The sequence below is a fragment of the Varanus komodoensis genome, unplaced genomic scaffold, assembly GCF_004798865.1.
Source record: "Varanus komodoensis strain SLA01 unplaced genomic scaffold, ASM479886v1 scaffold26, whole genome shotgun sequence".
NCBI classification, from domain to species: Eukaryota; Metazoa; Chordata; class Lepidosauria; order Squamata; family Varanidae; genus Varanus; species Varanus komodoensis.
In genome coordinates this window covers 14,943,988-14,966,078 of record NW_025335684.1, presented here as the reverse complement: position 1 = coordinate 14,966,078, position 22,091 = coordinate 14,943,988, and the positions used below count along the sequence as shown (strand labels likewise).

Genomic DNA, 22,091 nt, shown 5'->3' with positions numbered 1-22,091 from the left:
AAAAATATTGTAGCTTAACGCTTTTAGTGCTGGCAATTAAGGCTTCGCAGAAGCACTTGACTCGTGTAGGATAGACAAAACTGCAAAAAAAGCTGGGGAACCACCGAACGGTCCGTGGTCTGAGGGAAGGGGATGTGGCCTCCAACAGCCAGGCTGAGGGCCCGGGCCAGGCGCTCTCCAGCCCTGCTGCAGAGCAACAGAAAACACATTTGCGCTGACATCTGCAGATCTGTGACGATGCCCTACCTGCAGTAACAATGGGCGGAGGATTTAATTAACATTTCAGCATCTTGAATGTGGAGCCTTTAGAAATAATCTACGTGTGTGTGTGTGTGTGTGTGTGTGTGTGTGTGTGGATTTGGATGCCTTGTTGAAATTAACATCCAGTTCTTTTTAACAACAATAGTATGTTTGGTTAGATATTTAAACTGAATGTATAATATACTGGTCATTTGAGCTATGTGTCTTTTTACATATGTTTCAGATTAATTCTCTTTCTTTAATGGAGTGGTTTGGGGAGGGGGCTTTATTGCACAGTGAAAAAAGGGGGCAGGGAAGGAAGAAGACTGTTGTCACCTCTTTCATGCATCTGTGAGGGGATTCTGATGAATATGCCCTGTATTTGGCCACGCCTGGCTGGGCCAACGACACGGAACCACTGGATTTCCACTGGCACCGCTGCTTCCAAGTTGCTCTGAGAGCACGTGGAGGCCACTGATCAGCAATGTGCTCTGTGAGCAAAGTTTTCAGGTTAACACACTGAGAACATGAATCTCCCTCTGGCAATTAGAGCACTGACAAAAGGCTTCAGAAAACAATAAAATAATGAATGTGCCAAAGCATTGTCAAGTCATCCTCCTTCCCACCCACCTTATTTATTGAGCAAAAAGTCGCATTGTAATTTTCAGTAGGTTCCTTTGCAAGGGAAGGGTATGGGAAGGTCACAACCTTGTCTTTCTTATGTAGAATTTGGGGTGAGGCAAATCTCCCCCTTCCTGTGGTTTGCCCGTGGGCCCCTCTGCACGCAGTGGGGTTGTGTTTGGTTTGCACATGATCTGGGCATGCCCAAATTGGAACATTTTAGTGAGCTGGAAATATTTCCTAAGAAGCACTTTACTTGGTGAATATTCATATTTCTGTCAACTCCTCCCCACCAGCCTCACCTCATCTTCTTGGGCGCCATGACTTTCCCAGGTCGCTTCTGCTTACACTGTTGATCTCCCGGATGGATGGTCCCAGCCAGTCAGGGACCAGAGGGGCGGGATGGCGGTGCCCTGTTACATGGCCAATCAGCGTAGGCCAGGGGTCGGCACCCGCGGCTCCGGAGCCACATGTGGCTCTTGAATGCCTCTGCTGCGGCTCCGTCGCTCGCGCCACAGTCGCCGCCGATCCGAGGCCCGTGCTGGCACAGCGGCGTGGCTGGCACAGCACTTGGATAAATCGAAGAAAACCAAACGTTTAATGATACTTGGGTAGATTCATTTGCTTTTACTGCTGACGAACTTACGGGGTTTGCTGTTTGATGCATGCAGACCTTTAGCACTGACTTGGACTCTTCAGGAAGCTGTTCTATTCAAAAAATATGAAAGGAGTCCTACTAGTTTATGATGTAAGATTAAAAATAACGGTTTTTAGTGACTGAACAAGAGCTGCAGCTAAATCATAATGAATATATTCATAGTATTAAGGTAAAAAACGATATATGCAGTGTTATCTTCATTTTAGATGTCAAAAGGGTTTTGCGTCCCTGTGTTTTCTTTGGTGTGGGAAACGCGTCCAAATGGCTCTTTGAGTGTTAAGGTTGCCAACCCCTGGTTTAGGCTATATGCTGACGTTATAGGTGGCAGGTGGAAACAGTTGAGAAAGAGGGCCGTTGTAACTGAATAGGGGACAATGTACTGGAATGGGTACTCAAAAAGCACCCCCAAATCATTAAAAAGTAGAGGTGTTATTTGACAGGGTGATCTTGCAGCTCAGTCCTATCCAAAATTCATTTTAGTGCATGTTTTTTTGTGGAGAGATCACACTGCATGTTTTCCCAGTTCTGTAGACACCCAGATTGCATTTGCATCTGCAAAAACAAGGCAAATAGCCTGTGTTAATTGTAACAAGAAGTGTGTTAATTGACGTGTAAGCAATACTTAGCAAAGGGGAAATATGGAGTATTTGTGGATTAGGGGATAGTGATGCTTCAGTGAATCGTCAATGCTCCTGCCTCACTTTAATGCCTCACTTAGGGTGCCTTCTAATGGGCGTAACTGAGGTGGTAGAGCCCTCCCACCAGGGCTATGCTATTTTACACATTTGTGAGAAAGGGCATCTGTGGTAAAATCTCCCCCCCCCCCCAACATGTAAACATGATTGCCTAATAAGAAAGAAAGAGCACAAAATGCGTGCTGTTCAAAAGTGCGCACAGAGTTGTGCGCATCTGGGAGGAATGTGCTCCAACCCCACCACATTCACGGAAAGATCACACAGGAAAGCATCGTGCATGTTTAAAAATGCGGACAAAAAGGAATGCGGATGTCTGTGCGGCCACACAAAAAGAAACCCTTTGCAAGCCGGTGGAGAAATAGGATGAGATGAACGGAAAAGTGATCCTCTGAGACCACGAGCACAACTGAGCCTCACAGGCTGGTCCGTGCCTGGTCACCAGCCAGTCCTGGCCCCCCTGTTTATTCGCCTCCACTTCGATGTGCCCCCGCCCTCTCCCCCTGCATCCTCTCTTTCCTAACTCCGTACAGATTCAAGATGTTGGAGTCTTTCTGCTGCACTGCTCTCCCCCACGACAGCGCCTCCCTAATATGGCTGCCCCCACACCCGGTGCGCACAACTGGCCCTGCCGGCTGGGGATGGTGGGAGCCGTGGTCCACACGTCTGGCGAGCCCCGTGCCGGGGAAGGGCTGCCCTGGGCCTCGCGTGGGCTCGGTTTGTGATTCGGCTCCTCGCCGCCATGTGCCAGGCTAAAAGTAGCTCAGTTCAACACAGCTGCTGCTGCTTTGTGGAGGCTGAGCAAACAGCCCGGCTAGCGATCCTCAGAACGTGCCCGGTTGCTTTCCGGGAGCTGGCAGTGTTTACCCTGCAGAAGCAACCCCATCCTGTCAGCTTCCTCGAGCGAGCAGTGACGCTGCCGCCGCCTGCTTTCCACGCTGGCTGTCGCTTCTCGGTTTGAGATGGAGTGGCGAGGGACCCTCTCTCGCCCCTGTCGACCTTGGCCTCTCCTGGGGGGGAGAGGTGATCTTTAGGAAATGGCACGGGGGGACGGCTGGGGGAAGCCTAGTGGCGCTCGCCACCCTGCAGGTCACCCTGGCAGCGGGAGACAATTAAAATGAATCCCTCGTGGAGCTGTGCCATGCTTCGCAGCAGCACGAAAGGAGTTACATTTATCTACTACGGAGTACCGTGTCTGTCTCCGTTCTGGGGTCAGGTAGGGCTGGTGTTGTCCCTCCCCGGGCTGGAGCGTAACTGGGAATTTAGCTGCATTCCATGCTCATATGCGAAGCTTCCTGAATGAAGCCTGCCTCTAACCTGGCCCACCTCACAGGGTTGTTTTAAGGATGAAATGGGGGCAGGATCAGAAGAACCATGTATCCATGGAGAAAGGAGGCAATGCGAAGGCATAGGCAGAGCCTGTGAATCCATACAATTAAACACACCGTCTTGATTACGTCTGTGATTATGTTTTTTGTGAATGACATGAAGTATCACAAAAGTGTCATCTTTTTAAATAGCAAACTTCTAGCCCTCATGGATTTGCATATAAGTTTAATAAATATGGCCAGCAATTAATGGCATTAGGGAAATGGCTTTGGTATAACTCTGTTCTTGTTTTAAAGATGCTGTTTTTATTCTGTAAAAAGGACCTCAGCTTGGGCTCGAAGTGCTTTCTCTACTGAGGCATGGTTGCCACATGCCTTCGCTGCGGTGGCGCCCCATTTATGGAATGCGCTCCCCAGAGAGGTCCGCCTGGCGCCGTCATTTGTTTTTCGGCGCCAGGCCAAGACCTTTTTATTTAAACGTTATTTTAATTAATTGTTAATTTGTTTATTGGTTTTAATTTATTACCTGGATGTTTCCAGTTTTTATATATTTGTATTGTTATTTATTTGTTGGAAGCCGCCCCAAGGCTTATGTGAATGGGGTGGCATACAGGTTTCCCAAATAAATAAATAAACAGCCATTTTTGCCACAAAAGCAAATAAATACAGAATTGTTTAAATGTGTGTTATATGGTCACTGCAGTCATTTCCGTCAGGAGTAATGCAGTCTTTGCAGCATTGCTTCATTTGTATAGTATAAATAAAATTCAATTTTATTTAAATAAAATTTCTCCTTTTTCATACCGCAAAAGGAAGAAAGATTTCACACGTAAAAAGAAAAATTAGAAGTATAAATGGCCACCTCTCTCTTTGAAACCAACCCAGTCGTAACACCCACACCTGTGTTTTGTGGGAGGCTGCACAGCCTGAGTATCCTCAGAGGAAAGAGGCAGAGCAATACCAGCTTGGCTGTGTGCAGGCCCTGCCAGTCCGAGCCAGTCCCTTGGGCTTGATGCACTGAGTTTTTCCACTGCTAGTCAGGCCCTGGCATGCAAATATCAGGCAGCCACGGCTGGATGCCGTCCTTCTTCACAGAACTGCAGGAGAACAAACTGTGCTGCACTGACTGAGGAAACAGCTCCGCCTCGTGCAATTGCTGGCACAGAGCGGAGTACGAGCTCAGAACCAGGAGATGAAGCTGGGTCAGAACCAGGAATCCGTGGCTCCATGTGCAACCGCTCCCGGTTACGGAGCCAGTAAGGAAACGTATTGATGGGGAAATCTGCAGCCCAGGCAGAGCTGCTAGCCAGCCTGGGTTGGCAGAATCACTGCATTGTTTCGTTTTATGTATAACTTTGCTTTTTTTCTGCAAGGGACCCAAGGCAGCTTATCTGACCTCCTCCTTTCTTTTCATCCACACAACAACCCTGTGAGGTAGGTTAGACTGAGAGTCTGTGACTGGCGCGAAGGCACCCAGTGACTGGTGCTGGGTACTAGTTCCTGCGGCTCCTGATGGTGATGGGCTGTACCAGAGGGTGCAGTATAGCCTCTTGTCCTCCTAAGATTGCCCTTGTTCAGACTTCCGTTCAAGCACAGCATCCCGCTCCCTCCCAGCCTATTTCCATTTCTCTCTTTCTGCATGCTCCCCACATTCTGTTGAGGAAGGAGTGGAAAACAGAACCGCCAGCTTCATACAGCCTTATATAAGTCTTGGTGTGACCACACTCAACATGCTCTGGTCCTCTACAAACGGATGTTGTAGAGCTGGAGAAAGCGCAGAGGAGGGCCACTGCAGTGATCTTGGGGTTCGAGCAGCTTCCCTGTGGGACCGGTTACAAGAGCTGGGATTCTTTAGCTTAGGAAGTAGGAGAGAGAAGAGAGGCCTGATAAAGGCGTTCAGAATTAGGAGTGGTGTGCAGAAAGAGGAAAAAAGACATTTCCTGCCTCTCCCAGGGTCATCCCAGGAGGCGGATGGGCGGCAGATTCAGAATATATGCAAGGAAAGGCTTCTTCAGAGTGCAGAGTTGAGGAGGGAATTCACTGCCACGAGCTGCTGTGACGGCACCATTTTGGAGTGCTTGAAAGAGAGTCGGACAAAGGAGAAGGCGACCGTGGCTAGGAGTCTGGATGGCTGTTTGGTGTCTTGCGGTGCTGACGGCAGTGGCCTGCACTCACTGGCTGGGGGGCTTGGCCGGAGGGGCCGCTGGCCTGCTTGTGGGGTCCTCTGGGCAGCTGGCTGGCCGGCCACGGTGCGAACAGAGTGCTGGACCAGACGGGCCCTGGTCTGACCCAGCAGGGCTTTTCTTGCGTCCTAGTGTAGGAACGTGGGAATCTGCCTGCCCTGGAGTCAACCCCTGGGTCGCAGGGGGAGAGTGCAGCATAATCGATCACGCTGCCTCCCAAACGAGAAAAACAGGTATATTCCCCGGGTGGATCACCCGTGGCTGTACCATTTAAAATGATCAAACCTCCCCTTCTTACAAATTGGGCTAAGCAGAACCCAGAATAATTCTACCTAATATCCTCGGAGTATCGAGAGAAAGCACGTTCTGGGTAAATGTCTGAGTCCAGAATCTATTCATAATTCAGGCTTGCCTCATCAGCACCCTGCAATGGTAAACGCTGCACCAGGATAGGACCGTTCAAAAGATTCTCGCGTTCGATCCACTTGGCCTTTACCAGTGATTTTTTTCAAGCCGGGTGGTGTGTAGACATTGACCAGCATGAGATGCCTTTTTAAGAAAGTGACACAAACAGTGTCGCAATACAATTGCGCGCACTTATAGCTATTGTATTGACATACCTCCCCCTTAGTAGGAGTAACATAGGCTAGTCCACCACTGCCCCAACCACCTTCTTTAACAACTGATAAAGAAAATCATTTGCCACCATTAAGTCTTCTGGGTTCACAGTGCCACGTTTCTTGCAGCAAGATAAAGCATTCATTATATTTCAGTAACTATGTTATGCTGTTTTGAGCACCATCTCGCTCTGTTCCAGGACTACACTTTTATCCCAACGTCCTTTAGGGTTCTGAACTTAGCGCTTCCACTCTGTTTAAGTGCCCAGATCTGTCATGAAAAAAAAGGCACTACCACTCTGCATTTCCATGGGGGTTCAGCCTGTAGTTTTTGCAGTTTCTCCAATCCTAGGAAGGGGACTACCTATTTCTGGAGTGTCTAATCCTTGGTATCTTTGCCAGGACATTGCATTCGGGTTGTCTAAACTGTAGCAGACTCTTTCATACTCGGGGGTGGGGGGGGGACTTCATAGCTTGGCATCTTTAGATATCGAATGGGTGGGAGTTTGATTAACAGATCATTCCAGTATATTTTCCTGGTATGCTGTTGAGTTTGACTCAGTCTGGATTGTAGCTTAGCTGATTTAGCAATGATATTGCATTGTTCCTTATTGGGAAGTTTGGTGAAGGGGCTTATCAGTTCTTTTCCTTCTGAAGCCGACCAGTCACAGTCCTGAAGCAGTTTGTTTTGGTTTCTCGGGCAGTTCTCTGCAGCTTGCCGGCCTCCTTTGGGTCCCATTGGTGATCCTCTATGCTGGGTTCTGCCATTTTAAGACCCGTGAGGATGTTGGGTTAGATGAAGGGTTTGTTATTTTCTCCCTTTCTAAGCAAATAGAGGTTTAATGATTGTGCCTTTGAAATGCCAAAATGGGAACCCCCCTTTCGGTACTAGCTGGATCCTCCTTCTCCTGATCAGAGCTGGGACTGTATGGCTAGTAAAAGTTAGGAGAATTCTCGTACAATATTCATTGCTAATCAGACCCTGGATTGATTTCAGGTCTATGTCTCCAGCAATGGGATCTAATAGTAGGTTGAAGTAATGTTTAACCCAAAAGGTAGAGCAGCGTTTTTCAACCACCGGGCTCTGGACCAGCCCTGGTCCACTGGCATTTCCTGCCGGTCTGTGAAAGAGCTGCTGACAGCTGCATCCGCTTGCTGCAGACCAGAGCGGGATACCTGTGCTCTCCCTGTGGATTCCCCACCTCTTCCTCCGTGGAGGAGGCCGGGGAGCGGGGAGGCCGCTCAGTGGGAGCCACACTGCACCACCTGCCCTCTGGGGCCTTTCTCTGCTGTATTGTCTGCTGGTAAGGGAAATGTTGACACAGACTTGGCCTGAGTGTGTTTTCTCTGCCAATCTGTGCTGGAGTGTACGGGGGGGGGGGGGGTTGAGTGGGAGGGGGGTCATAGTATTTCAGTATTTAACATTATGAATATTATTGGATTAACTTTGTTTGACTTCGTAGTGCTCCGCTGTGAATATTGTATTTGAATTTGTATTTGCTATGCGTGTAGTTTTGCATTTATATTGATTTTGTGTTTTGCTATTGTAAGTTTTTAATCTTTTTGATTTGAAAAGAAGCAACAGCAGATTTCACACAAGCGTTATTTGAATTAAATATTGCTAATTTAATTCAGTTTCTAAAAATTTCAGTTGTATTCGATTACATTTAATTTCAATATTTTATTCTTTTATTAGCATGTTTACTGCTCAGTTTCTGGTTATTTTAGAGAAGTTTCATTTTTAGTATTATATCTAAAAATCAGTACATAAAATACTGCATTATGTATATAATTCTTTTTATTTCTGCCTGAGTGGCCCCTGAAATAATTCTCCTGCGTTTGCTTGTCTCCAACTGTAAAAGTTTACAAGCGACCGAGGTAGAGCCCCGGTTGGGGAGTGGCCCCCGAGAGGGGAGCAGGCAAGGCACAGCTTCACCGGGTCCCTGCCCTGAGCTGCTTGCATGAGCAACTTCTTGCTGCTTCAGCTCTCAGGCTATTGGGCAGCACGGCATGGGATTGATTGGTGAATTGGGGCGAGGGCGGCTGACTAGCAGGGTAGAGGCACCGGGACCCGGCAGGCAGAGCGTGGCAAGAGCAAGTCCAGAACACAGTCCAAGGCCAAGCCGGAGGTCGACATACTAGGCAAGGCTACGCTATGGGTAGCGTAGTCTGGAGCGAGCCAAGGGTCGGGGAACCGGGGGAGGCAGGCCAGTCGGGGAGGGCAGAGGTGGAGGCTGGAAGCAGGACCGAGGCACACAGGCAGGACGCAGGAGCGGAGTTCCGGGTCTAGCAGACCAGGGAGGGCTTCGCCGACAACGGGAGGCCTTTCTTGCCCAGGCAGCTCCTGAGGGAAGAGCTGGCTCTTGTATGGCTCTTCCCCAGGGCTCCCCAGGCGGAACTCCTGAGCGCCTTGGCAGCTGCAGTGGGCTGGGGTCAGAAACCTGCAGCCTCCAGAGCTGCTCCGCCGGCCCTTGGCCAGCAGAGGGAGCCCTCAAGCTGCCGCGGGTCTTCACAGGGGGATTCTTTCAGCAGCCTGGTGAAACGGGTCTTTCTCTCCCTTTGCTGTCCTGCCTCTCTGCTTGGATTCCTTCCTACCTCCCAGTTGCCTCCCAGTTGGGGACAGGCCAAGATCACTTTTAGCCACAAGCACTGCTCTTCGGGGGTCCCCAGGGTGCCCCAGCCATGACCTTCTGCAGGACACCAGTGCCCTTTGTGGAGCCCAGCGGGGTCCCAAGCTCTGGGACCCCCTTCTGTAGCCACAGGGATGCCTCTGCTGCTGTTCTGGCCACAGCTCAGCTGCCCCCTCTCCCTCGCCGGCTTTGGTGCTTTGCAGACGCGCCACCAAACTGCTGCTTGCCAGTCCTCCAGTTTCCAAAACGTGGCACGTGGGCAGATGCTCAGAAGAAAAGACAGGCCAGGAGGGATGTCCCGCATCATCCTCGTCAACAACAACATCTAGTGGCACCAGCATGCGTGGTGTTCTGCAGGGTGCAAGTGAACTTGCCCCAGGGTGCTTACAATCCAGAACCGGGCACAGGGGGACGCGCTGTGGAACCGGAGCGGAAGGGACGCAGGGGAGCGAGAGGCTCCCTCTTTTCAGTCGCATGTGCGCAGGCTTAGTTGCAGGCTGGGTTGCACCAGTGCATGAGGACTGGTGGGCTGTGCCAAAGGCTAGATTTTGAGGTGCGGTGGGAGCAAATCTCTGAGAGGTCGACACAGTAGCTGGAGGGACCAGCGCACTTACAGGCATGCTCCTTCCACCAACCTTCTCTGCCTCTCTCCGTTCCCCCCACTGCTACCCTAGATCCTGATTTCTCTGTGGGTCCCCAGGGGCTTGCTTAGATTTCACAGGGCACTACTTCCCTGCAGCATAAGTGGAACAGCATTTCAAGAGGAAATAAATCTAGGTGGTAACGCTTTGCAAAGGTCGAAGGTTTTCTGGCTGCCATACAGCCTTGTCTGTATGTAAGGGGCGGCAGCTGCAGGAGGAACCCCGGCACACGGGAGCACCTGCATGCAGAGAAGAGCCCAGCATGTATGTGGGACTACGCATGAGGTATCAGGTCGAGGCTCGGAAGGAAGGAGGACCAACTCACTTGGCAGCTCCCTCCCTGCCCCTCCGGCTCTGCCCTAAAGAAAAAGCTTTTTTTCTGTGATCAGAGATTGTCCCCCTGGAGACGAAGAGGGAGCAGGACAAGAGGGAGCAGGACTAGGGAAACAATCCGACAGGCTGGATGGGAACCTCCTGCTACCCACATCCTGTCTTCTCTCTCGTGTGTGTTTGGAATGGTAAAATAATGGCTCCTGCACACGTGCACACGTTCCGTACGTGCGCTTGGATGAAGCGAGCTCCGAGAGCACCAGGATTGCCAGATGATGGTGTGGGTGGGTGTTAGCTACTTAGTATCATGTACTCCTGTATGTTTTGCTCTTGTGTAAAAACTCCAGATTTTCTCTCCTTTTCAGTTGAAGGGGTTGGCAGGGGTAAGAATTAGCATAGTTAAGTGTAAAGAAAAAGAAAATAGATCAGAGGATTTTTCTTGTTTCAATTAAAGTCATTCTAAAGAACAAATGAGAAGTGAAGCTTCTTCAGCAAACATTGTTTTATGGATTGAAGCTATTAATTTTTGACAAGAAAGGCTTTAAAGTGCTAATCAGAATTAGCATTTGCAAGTGCTTTGCAGCACAATCCATTACATGCCCACTGAGAAGCAAGCTGCATCGAGTACAAGACTCACTCCTTGGAAAGTGCATTGGAAGTGTGTAGCCCGAAGCAGTTTATAAATGCATAGTTAAATAAATATATCAGCCTTCGGTTATGCTGGCTGGGGATGATGGAAGTTGCAGTCCAACACATCTGGTAGTTGCACCAGGGTGGGATAGGCTGGTGTGCAGGAGGGCATTCTTGTGCTTTCGGAGTATTGTCCGAGTCACTTTTACAGTAGCCCGGTAAGGTCAGTCGGAGCAGCACCCGCCTATTTCTGAGGGGCTGGCGGCAGGCTCCACAGTCAAGTCCGCGCCAGCGCTGCGTAGCTGCTGTGCTGCATTAGACTGGAATTGAAAGCAAGAACACCGGCAAAGCCCTGCCGGGTCTGAGCCGGGGCCCCTCTCGTCCAGTCAGGCTCTGAGGCAGCTTCGCGGCTCCCCCTGCTGGCCAAGGACCAGCATAGCCGGCCTGGCAGTTGCGGGATCGCGCGCGCAGTCTCCGCAGCCGCCGTGGCCCCGCGAGCACCGGCTGGGGGCCTGGGGGGAGCACGGACTCCTCCCTCCGGAAGCCGCCTCAGCCGTGAGGGTCTTCTGACTTGCCATGTGCCTCCCGGTTGGCAGCACTGGCGCCCCTGCCCCGGCTCTGGGCTCCAGGTATCTCCACCTGTGGCTCGCGTCCCCGGTTTCTGACTTGCGGCTTGCCTTGACTATGCTGCCGTTTGCTGGACTGTGCTGTCGTTTGCTGGACTGTGCTTGCCTTCTGTCTCCGCTCTTCCCGACTGTGGCTCTGGATTGCGGAACTGGACGTGGCTTAACATTTGGACGCTGGTTTGGTTGCTTGGGTCCTGGGGCACATGGTGGGCCCATCTAGTCCATGTGCATGGTGGCAAACCAGCTGCCCAGAGGATCCCTCAAGCAGGACTGATGCAAGAGACCTCATCTGCAAAAAGAAGTATTTATTCAGAATATTGCTGAGGCCACCATTTGGGGTAAACCTTGGGGTTTTTTGGTCATGGCTGGTGTTACTTTGGCTATTTCAGGATCAGCACCCAAGGAATGTCTGCTATTTGTATATGGGAAGGTGATGGTGATGGCTGTTAGGATTCTATTAGTATACAGGATTTAGAGAGCGATGGTGAATGTGGCACCCAGCGCTAGGGGCTGGTTTATGAGGGATAGCAGAGGCGTGGATGCTTCAGCCCATGGGCGAAATTCAGCCTTCCTGGGGTCGCACTCTGGTCTGGCAGGGTTCCCAGGATGGCCGCACGCCCTTCCCCTGACTGGCGATCTCCTGGCTTTTGCACAGTTCCACCCATTCTAAAATATTGAAATGCTTCTCGTTAGTATTGATTATATTTCTGTGCTGCACACAAGGCAAAGCTTTCTGAGTGGTTTACAACAGCAGATAAAACGCCATGCAAAACGCCAGGTTCTCCTGAGGCGTATTCACTGGCTACAGGGGCTTTTGAGCGCATGCGGGGGGGGGGCTGCCTGGGCCCTGCCCTCTGCCTTTGGCGTTTGACTGTCCAGTAAGACAGAACTTGTGCAGCTGGAACACTGGCAGGTGGGAGAACCTTCGTCGTCCCTTCTTGGGTTGCTCTGCAAACCGCCTGTGGGTGTTTTGCTTTGTGTGTTTCCTTGGCAGTACCGGGTTGGGCAGCTCTACACCATCAGCAAGCACAGCCACCAAGAAAGTGACAAGGGTGAGGGGGTCGAAGTGGTGAAAAACGAACCTCATGAAGATCCTGTCCACGGCCGAGGCCAGTTCACAGAGAAGCGTGTCCACCTGTCCAGGTGAGATGGCGGGATCAGTCAGACCTTTTAGGAGACAGTGGGGGGCGGCGTCCTGTCTTCACCAGCCCAGCGCACTCCAGGTATTTAGGACTTCAGCTCCCATCACCCCACACGGCATGGCTGAGGAATGCTGGAAGTTGTAGTCAAAACAGCTGGGGGCACCAGCTTGCCCTGGTCCCTCACTGCAACGCTAACCTGGGCGACAGGACACAGGGCTGCAAGCATCCCACGGCCCGGTCTGGCTGGTCGCTGGCGTGCGGTGCCCTCTGTGGCCAAGGCTGAGCCCACCCCCGCCGCCACCAGTGACCCTCCCCGTGGCCACTGCCTCCAGGCCCCCCCAGGCGAGGTGTGAGTGCTGCTTCCCTGCCACGCTCTCCCAGTCGCCCTGCGGGGCATCCCTTTCCGACCGCCCCGGGAACGGCACCCTCCTCATCCTCACCTTACACCTGAGGCTGCATTTGCTGTGGGCCGCTGGGTTTTCACACCCAGCCCTCAGGTTACGGTGGACCTAGACGTAAATGAAGCAAATGCAGGGGTTGGGTTTACTTCCAGGTAAACGCACGCTGATCAGTGTTGAATTATGTGTGCTAAACCACCAGGTGACGGGCGCCTTGGCACTCTCTGCCGCCCCGCCTCCATGGGCTTGTCCCTGCACCGCAGACAGGCTGTTTCACCCGGGGGTCTTAAATTTTGCTCTTCCTGCTCCAAGACTCGAGAAGTCTATGAAGACAGGCGCGACCTGAGTCAGCGCAGGAACTCGCCCAGCCCAGTATACAGCCAGGCCAAACTGGCAGCTCCTCTCCAGGGCCTGTGGGGGAAGCCCAGAAGCTTTAGGAACTGGGCAAGCTGGGCCATCGGACTTCCCACAAGCACAGCATTTGCCCTGCTGCCGAGTTGGGCCCCTTCCTCTCTCCTCGTGCCGTGCTGATTCAGTGCTTTGCCTTTCTCCTCTACCCATTTGTTCTCTGCTTTCCAATTAACTTGTCACAGATTCTGACAATTGCTCAACACCCACTCGGTATGAAAGCCCACGCAGAGAAAGGCAGGCAGTCCTCCCCGCTTCACCTCCAGCACCTACCGAGCCGTCTTTGCCTGAGTTGCGGGCAGCGCTTCCTTGCCCAGTGGCGCCTTTGCACTCTCTGTGGAAGATGGGGTGGCCAGGGGAAGGCTGCGTGCCACAGGGGTGGGCAACCTGTGGCCTCCAGATCGCTTGTCCTGTGACTCCCGTGGGCTACTCTGGCAGGGAATGATGGTATTTGTAGGCCACCTGAGCCAGAGACAACACAAGAGGTGGAGAGAGAAACCAAGAGAAAGTCCTTCCCCGTTCTTTCTTTGCATCCCCGTGCCACCCTTTAGCCAGTGCTCTCTGGGCGGTTTATAGGGATTAAAGCCCGGCCACGTTTCCTGCCTCAAGGTACCTGCACCTCAGTTTGTCTTCTGTTCTTGACCCTTAGCTTGCTTGTGACCATGCCCTTGTTCTGCCCTGGCCCGGGCCTGCCCTGTGGCTGGGACTTGGGCTTGCTGTGGGACCCTGGACTCCGTCTCGCCTCCGCTTCTGCAGTCCTGCCCCCATCGCCTCTGCCTTGCCTCCTGCCGCCTCAGGCATGTCCTTTCCCCCTCCCTGCAGAGCTGCTTGCTCTGAAGCCGCAGGTCTCTCTCCTGGGCTGCTAAGGCTCATCTTCCCCTTTCCTCTGTGGGTGCTTTGCCCGACGGCCGACTCTGGGAAAGCAGCCCTTCCCTCCACGGCGGTAGAGATCGCTCTCACTGCAGTGCCAATCAGTGAAGTCAGGAAGCTGCTGCGGGAGCCATCAGGGCGAGAGAGGCAGAGAAAGGATATTTTTAGAGTGCATTCTCACGATTCTCCTCTCCGGGGATGCTATTTATAGAGCACAGAATCGATCCAAGGCGGTTGGGGGCACAGGGAAGCCTCCTGCCTCTCCTACCTCGTGCTTCAGGTGAGGAGCAGCTGTCAGGTTGCACGAAAGCCACTGGAGTTTCAGCTGGTGGCCTAAAGCTCTGTGAGAGCCACTGTCACCCCCCGAACCTTTGACGCGCAGGCATGCTGCAGAGGTCTCGCCCCTTCCTCCACAGCCAGCGTGGAGAAAAGGCTCTCCGCATTGGAGTCGCCTGGCAAGGGGCTGGCAGGAGAAGGGAGATCACACCCTCTTCTCTCCGTCACCCACTTGCGTGAAATTCTTCCTCACCGGCGGTAGACCGCGTGTGAAATGCAAGGCTGTCTGAAGCCTTCCTGGAAATCCTTCTCTCGGAAACCTGGACTGGTTTCCAGACTGCGTGCTTTGAAAGGCTGGCTAGCGTGCCATGAGAAAGAAAGTCGGTGAAACCATCACCAGTGCATGGAAGTCCAGCATATCCACCTACAGAGGAAGAGGCGCTGAAGGTTTCCCGCTGCATCTCTGTATGACCCTGGCGTTCATCGCCTTCCAGGAGGGACCTGATGGCGGTGGCAGCTGCAGTTCTGCGTCAGGCATGAACGCAGAGTCCTTTCTGGGCTGGTCCCGTCACTGGACAGAGTGCAGCTTTGCCTCAAGCAGGGCAGGGGCTGGGGGGCCTGCCTGGCGCTCCGCAAGCCTTCCTGCCGGCCCACCCCCAGTGTCGGAGGAGGATTCAGCCGCCGGTCCAGCCGGCTTCTGTACCTGCCATGGCAGCGGGAGCCATCTGGCCCTTCAGCTCAGGCAGCAGAGCGCCTTGGGCTGGCCCGGCCGGGTCGCCTGCAGCGCAGAGATGCAGTGGAGGAGCGCCTGCTGGTTGAGGAGGCTGCCGGTTGGCGAACCCCCTGCATCTGTGACATGCCTTCTTCCAGGGCACAGGGCGTGGCATTTTCCGAGGGCCGATGCTTTGTCCAGGCTGTAAAAGAAAACCTTTGAGGTGGGAAGTAAGAGTGAGAAGCATGCCCACATTCATTCATTCATTCATTCATTCATTGAAAAATGTTATATTCCGTCCCTTCTGCATGGCATCTCGGGACAGCTCACAATCAATACAATCAAATACATTAAAGCAATCTAAACAATAAATACCATATAACCAATAAAACGTGAATGTTGCATTTACTAATTTTTAAAATAACAGTTAAATAAAAAGGTTTTGACCTGGCGCCAAAAAGAGTATAAACTCAGCACCAGGCGAACCTGTCTGGGGAGCACGTTCCACAATCTGGGCACCACCGCAGAGAAGGCCCTACTCCGAGTAGATGTCCTTTTTACCTCCTTCAGGGAGGGTTCCCGGAGCAGGGCCTCTCCCGCAGATCTTAAGGGGCGTGAGGGCATGTAGGGAGGGAGATGTTCCTTCAGGGATCCTGGTCTCAAGCCGCTCAGGGACTTTCAGAAGGCTTTGGCAAGAGGCACTTCATTTCCAATGTGCAGCCAGCAAACTAATGGCTAACAGAGCAAGAGTCTCCGAGCTTTTACTGAGTGGTTTGTGGAACCCGAACCAGGATCTATCTCCGAAAACCCCCCTTTTCTGTAATCCTGGGCCCCACCCCTCCGGCTGTGCCCCTCTGGAGCTGGGCAAGCCCCCTAGATCAGCACGCCCCTCTCGCCTGATGCTGTGTCGTGGGGTCAAGGATTGGGCCTGGCTCCTCTCCCACGTCCCTTCCCAGCATTTCCAAACCTTATTGGGTCCCAAGATCTGCCTGAACACCTGGAGACAGCGCCCTCGAGGTAACCTTTTCTTCTCCGCCATGTTTGTGGCCTCAGACCCCATTTTCCAGGCCCCTCATTGGACGAGTCAGTGCCACCCTGGCCCCGGAAAGCGCTCCAGGAATAACTGCCTCTGGGTGACTTTGGGCCAGTCACTGACTGACAGCCTAAGCTACCGCACAGCCTTGTTGTGAGGACAAAATGGGGAGGAAGAAGAGGAGCGCGCATGCCTCCCGAGGTTTCTTCCAAGAGGAAAAGAGGCGGGCTATAAAATGTAATGGACTAAATTTATCTGAGCATCGTCTGCTGCTGCTTAACTGTTTGGGTTCTCAGGGCGGCCTGCATGTAATCGGTCAAAGACTCAATTAAGGAAGACAGTCCTGCCTGCACACTGAGGCGCACCCTTGCGGAGAAGGGAGGGGGGCAGAGGAGAAAAACAATCCTTTTAGCAAGGCTGTCTGCAGGACCCCCCCCTTCTCTCTCCGCTCTGGAATAGCTCCGGGTGGTGGCAGTTGGACGGGAGGCGTGGGCTAAAACAGGGACGGCCACAAATTGCTCAGCCCCGCATAGACTGATGGCAAACCCATTCGCCAACTGGGGCTGATAGCAAGCCAAAAAAAATCTCTAGCTGGAGGTGCCATATGGCGAAAAACCTCTAGATGACCCCCGTGAGGACCGTTCTGAGAGTATTTATAGAGTGGAGTGAAGAACAGTGTGGCGCGCACACCCCCCTTGTGCCTTGCCATCTCTCAGGCCTAAGTCTGATTTCTGGGAAACGGGGAAAACACCAAATGCTGTCTCAGATGGTTCTGGGTTCAAAAACAAATGTTTCGCTTCTGCTTGCATGCGTGGATTCGCACGTGCTGCCTTGGGTGCTTTCCCGGCTCTGCCCCGTGCTCGGCCGTCTCGCTGCAGCAAGCTGCCCAGCTGGGCCCGCGCTGTGACCCCACGGATATTCTACATCACGGAGAAGGCCTGGAACTATTACCCGTACACCATCACGGGTAAGGAGAGCTTTTCTGGCGGGCCCCATGTGCCACAGGAGTGGGATTGTTGCCTTCAGGAAAAATGGCGGCGGGGGTGGGGGGTGCTGTTCTGTTGCCAGCACCAAAGTCAGATTCTGCTTCCCATCCTGCTGGATTTTGAACGTGGAATTGGAGGGGAGGGAGCGCAACTCTTTTCTCTTTGCAAAAGGGTCTTTACGTTTTCTCATCCCAAACCTCAGGTGCGTATTTTGACCAAGGTAAATGCTGCGTTTTTAATTCCCTATCCAAGGAATGATAGCAATGGAAGGAGAACTGCAGGGGTTCTTCCCCTAGGGACAAGGCTGGCTGTGCTGGTTTGGCCCACTGGCATTACTGTGGCTGGGGGTCACACGGGACGTTCTCGGCCACGGGCCCCCAGCGTCCGCTGCACGGAAATTCCCATCCTCCTCAGCCTGCGCAGCCAGTTCTTGGGGAGATAAGGTGCATTTCCGCATGTTCCTGAGAGGTCTTCCCTATGAGGACTGATCTGAGAACCTTCTCCGTGCCACTGAGGTGCCCTGCCATGGAACGTTTGAAGAGTATATGCCTCTCTACATGGATTGCAGTTTCCATCATCCCTAGCCAGCATAGAAATCAACTGGGTTCAGAAGACCCTGGGTTGATTGTGTGCTGTTGTTACTCATGGGTTATCATTTTGTCTGAATCCATCTGTACTAAAAAGCCATGGCATGTGAACTACCAACACCCCTTGGTGACCCTGGGTTGTTCAGCATGGTTTGTTAATTTGGCCGGGCTCAGACAACATGGCAACCCATGTTCCAACAACAGCAGCACACCTCTGGCCATCCTCAACCCGTGTGTGTGGTTTCTTGCTCTGTCTGAACCCAGCCAGTGGCGCAGGGCAGCAGGCGTGGGGATCCACAACTCCTAGTGGACTACACAGTCCCTGCGCCTGCCCTTGGGTCTTCAGCCGCCTCCCCGAGCCCCCTGCAAGCATTCATGACTGCACGAGGGGAGGGGGCTCCCTTCCCCATCCCCAGTGCTGCCGCTCCCCTCACCAGCTCCACCCCGCCTGGGAACTGGCTGTACTCGCGCGACCCTCAGCCTGAGCACAGGGAGGCCAGAAGGGCAGAGCGCTGACAGAGAGGGGGTGCAAGCATAGCGGGGAGGCGGTCCTGCTCCCCCACCCCATGCACTAGCCCCTCCCCCACCGCGTGATTGGGCAGTGGTCCTGCAGCAATTAAATGCATTGGGACTGTCACCCCGCTTCTGAAAACCCAGCTGGACCCACTGAGCAAGGACGGGACGCCTGAAGCTGCCATTCCCCTACTGGGGGTGAGGAGACTCTGGCGGTGCAGAAGTTTTGCTCAGCACCTCCTATTAGCCTGAACCAGCTCAGCCGTTAAATAAGGGGTCATGGGAGTTACAGAGCAGAACGTCTGGAGGAGCACCACTTGCCCCCCGCCCCCCGTCCTGCATCAGGGGTGGGGAACCTGGCGCACTCAGAGTAGGTTGGACGCTCGCGCCCCTCATCTGAGGCCGTTCGTGCCGGCTTGGACCAGGGAGGCGCAGTGACGACATCAGGAGGAGGGCAGGCCGGCCTGAGGCACAAGCGACGCGTGTTGGGGAGGGAGCCACCTTCTCTCCCTCATCACGATTCTAGAGCCCAGTGGGGCCACCCCGTCCGTGAAGGGCAGATCAGAGGAAGGGCTTCTTCACCCGGGGCAGAGTTAAAGGATGGCATTTCGGAGAGGATGAGACAGGCCCTTTCCAGCTCAGCTCCTCTCCTATCAGGCCGTCAAGCCCAACCCCCTGCTCTGCTTCCATCCAGCTGCAAGCCTAGAAAGGTGGCTCTGCTCTTCCACTTGGATGGCCTGAAAAAGGGGATTGGGCAGATCCATGGAGGAGGAGGAGGAGGAGGCGACTCGTCTGGATGGCTGTTGGCTGCCCCCAGATCAGGCAGTGTGCCTGCGCACCAGCTGCTGGGGAACATGGGCGGTCCGGCGCTGTGGCACTGGTGCCTTGCTCCACATTTTCTGTGAGCAGCTGATTGCCAGAGCCCTGGACAAGGTGCCGGATGCAGCTCCTCCTCCTGGGCACCTTTCGCAGTTGAGGCAACCTTCCACACCATGTTAGTGAAGCCCCGTCACTTCCTCCTGCCCAGGACTCGGGCTCCTGCTGAGTGGAAGGCACTGTGGGCACTTCAGTGACTGCCCTCATGGAATCACGTCAGTCCCGTAAAATTCCCAAGATGCTGGCTGAGGCAACAGGAATCTGCCTGGCCATCAGCTGGAGTTCTGGCCCTCCTCTGGGCAGGCTGGGCAAAGGGTTAGCTGGCTCCTCTTTGCAGCTGCCCCTGCAGAAATGGGGCTAACAGCCAAAACAGCCAGAGGGGACCTGGGAAGAGTTAGCCTGCTGGGGAGAAACCTCATTCTGGCTGCAGTCGTGTCTGTGCTCTCCCCGTCTCATCACTGCTCTTCTCTGCTCTCTCTCCTGCTGTCCTGCGGACTTCTGGAATTGCCTTGCCTTTGACTCAGAGTACACGGTAAGTGCTGACAACCTCGGTGCGCCTTTGTTTCTCCTGCAGAAGAGAATGTGGAGAGAACACCCAGGGTGTCTCCAGCATCGAGGGAGCAAGGGGGTACAAAGGGAAGCGAGGAAGAGTGGAGAGGGAGGCAGACACACAGGCACACGCCACTGCAAGCGCCAGGTCTCTTCCGAGCACCAGTCGGCATCCGTGAACCCCTCCTCCCTTTCCGCAAACTGTGCAAACAAGGCCAGGTTTCATAGATTGCAGAATGCATTGGACCTTTTCAGTGACCGTGTACCAGCCCACACAAAATCGTTCTGATCTCTCAGCAGCTTGAAAGATGAGCGAAATAAAGCAGACCAGACCTGTTCCACTTTACTTTCTCACACACGCCCTGCATTTGAAAGTGGTGCAGGTCAAGAGAAGCGTTGACGCTTCATTCTGATGGTTTCATAAACTGGAATGGGGAAGGCGTGCATGAGGGCTGCCATGCGATGAAACAGTGTGGCGGGACTTAACTCTGGGTGAATTTGCAGAGGGCTGAGTGGCAACGGGCCTTGCCTACGTCAAAAAGGCCGTACTTACAGGGCGACGCCAGGGCACCTTATCCAATGCAGCTTTCAATTTGAGCTGTATAGAAGTTATCCATGGTGGTGAACCTTCTTTGTGGGTGGAGTTCAAAATATGAGCTGCAAGAAACTCCACAGACATAGAAGCACCCCGGATTTCAGTGTTTGGTTGCTGTATCATTTTATAATAATAACCCCTCGTTAATTTATCAAAATTAATATCAATATGAAGTATTACTTAACTGAGAGGCTATGCTCCAACCATCTTTTGGCAGGAGTGCAGAAATCACACAGATGGCAGTATTTAGCTTCTTGAAAATTCCGGTGTTCTAATCCACAACAGCCGCAACAAAAGGCCAAAGTTTCTAGCCCTTATGAATGAGAAGATATATGCTTGAACATGTGTGGGAAGCATGAACAAGCTTTTCTGTGCCCTCCATAACCTTCTCCTTCATGACTAGCAAAAAGCAGAACAAATAGCACAAAAATAGGAGAAATCTTTCATCTTCATTGCTTTGCCCAGTTGCCAGAATTTTGCCATTCTCTTGGTGCAGACTTTTGTTTTGCTTTTTGCTTTTATCTTAGCACAAAGTGTGTCCCCAGCATGTTACGTAATTGTGGGTAGGCAGGTGGGAATAGAGCCTAGCCGCAGATGCGGGGCTGCCTTCTGCTTTCAATAGCACCCCTCTGCTTGCCTTCTCAAATTCTCTCTCTCCTTCTGCAGTGCTCCTTTCTGCCAAAGTTTTCCATCTACATAGAGACCAAATACGAGGATAACTGCGGAGACAGCACAGATGTGAGTGCTCACGAAAGGGCGGGGAAGTCCAGGCCCCGTCCAGCCCTGAATCCCTTGCTTTCTCAGGCTGAGGTGCTTGGGGGCGCGGGGGGCGGGGGTAACCACCCAAAGTTTTAGTCCGAACCTGGAAAGAGCTGTGTGTGGTGCTGAATTCAGGGGGGCAGGATTCAGCACTGTGGACAGCTCCTTCGACCTTTCGACTGCTCGCGTCGGAGCTTGAGGTCCTTTTAGGGAATCTGCAAGCCTTGCTGACTGATGTTGGATTAACCCATCATGCTCTTCACACAGGGCAGGAGGCTGGTCCCTGCCCCAAGGAGCATGAAATCTAAATCTAAAATCCAGCATAGGGCGGCAACTGAGGCTCAGGCAGTAGGCACGGGTCTTGGCCACTGAGTCTCATGCTGCAGTGTCTGTGGGGCAGTGTATCCACCCACGTTTACAGTCTGAACTTAAAAAAGAGACTGGCCAGCTGCTTGAACACAGTGGTTTTCAACCTTTTTAGAGTTGCGGGCTGGCAAATATAGGAAAATTATTTCAGGGACCACTCAGGCAGAACTAAATAACATTATATACATAATGTAGTATTTTGTGTATTGTTTTTTAAATATAGCACCAAAAATGAAAATTCTCTAAATTTAACCAGAAACTGAGCAGTAAAAATGTGAATAAAATAAAATATTGAAATCAAATGTAATCAAATACAACTGATTTTTTTGGAGAGCAACATGTAATTTAAATAAGGCTACTGTGAAGTCTGCTGTTGCTTCTTTTCAAGAATATTTGATCAAAAATTTAGAATAGCAAAATACAAAATCAATATATGCAATACTTTGCTCACAGTAAATACAAATTCAAATAGCATATTAACAGCTGAGCATTACAAAATCAAACAAGGTTACTTAGAACAATAGTATTCATAATTTTAAATAATAAAATACAATGAAACTCACCCATTCAAACCGCCATACTCAGCAGCACAGAATGGCTGAGAAAACACGCTCAGCAGAACCCCACCTCAGTGCTTCCCTTAACAGCAGAAGACACAGCAGGAAAAGGGAAAGGCCGGATCTCGGGGCCCTGCCCAGAGGGCAAACCCGCGTGGTGTAGCTCCCAGCTGGCTCCCGTTGAGCTGTCTCTGCCCTCCTTGGCCGAGGAAGAGGCGGGGAATCAGCAGCCAGAGCGCAGCTGGCCCTGCGCTGGCCCTGTCAAGCC

At 52.5% G+C, this 22,091-nt stretch overlaps 1 protein-coding gene and 1 long non-coding RNA gene across 3 annotated transcripts in view; one reads left to right on the top strand and one right to left on the bottom strand.

Annotated features, from left to right (window-relative positions):
- LOC123025226 (cytoplasmic phosphatidylinositol transfer protein 1-like) overlaps positions 1 to 22,091 on the top strand; it is a 51,039-nt gene that overhangs the window by 18,805 nt on the left and 10,143 nt on the right. Inside the window, exons 3-6 of the mRNA XM_044433776.1 lie at positions 12,191 to 12,339; positions 16,914 to 17,002; positions 19,522 to 19,529; positions 20,808 to 20,879. Coding sequence (XP_044289711.1) covers positions 12,191 to 12,339; positions 16,914 to 17,002; positions 19,522 to 19,529; positions 20,808 to 20,879 — 318 coding nt within the window. The remainder of the gene's footprint in view (positions 1 to 12,190; positions 12,340 to 16,913; positions 17,003 to 19,521; positions 19,530 to 20,807; positions 20,880 to 22,091) is intronic.
- Positions 10,428 to 16,199, bottom strand: LOC123025227. 2 transcript variants are annotated; one of them, XR_006415077.1, is made up of 6 exons: positions 15,970 to 16,199; positions 14,994 to 15,204; positions 13,418 to 13,606; positions 12,779 to 12,847; positions 12,279 to 12,459; positions 10,428 to 11,485 (listed from the first exon to the last, which is right to left on the bottom strand). It is a non-coding gene; the product is annotated as an uncharacterized LOC123025227 (long non-coding RNA). The 2 variants fall into 2 exon arrangements; XR_006415078.1 differs by having other exon boundaries at positions 12,279 to 12,331.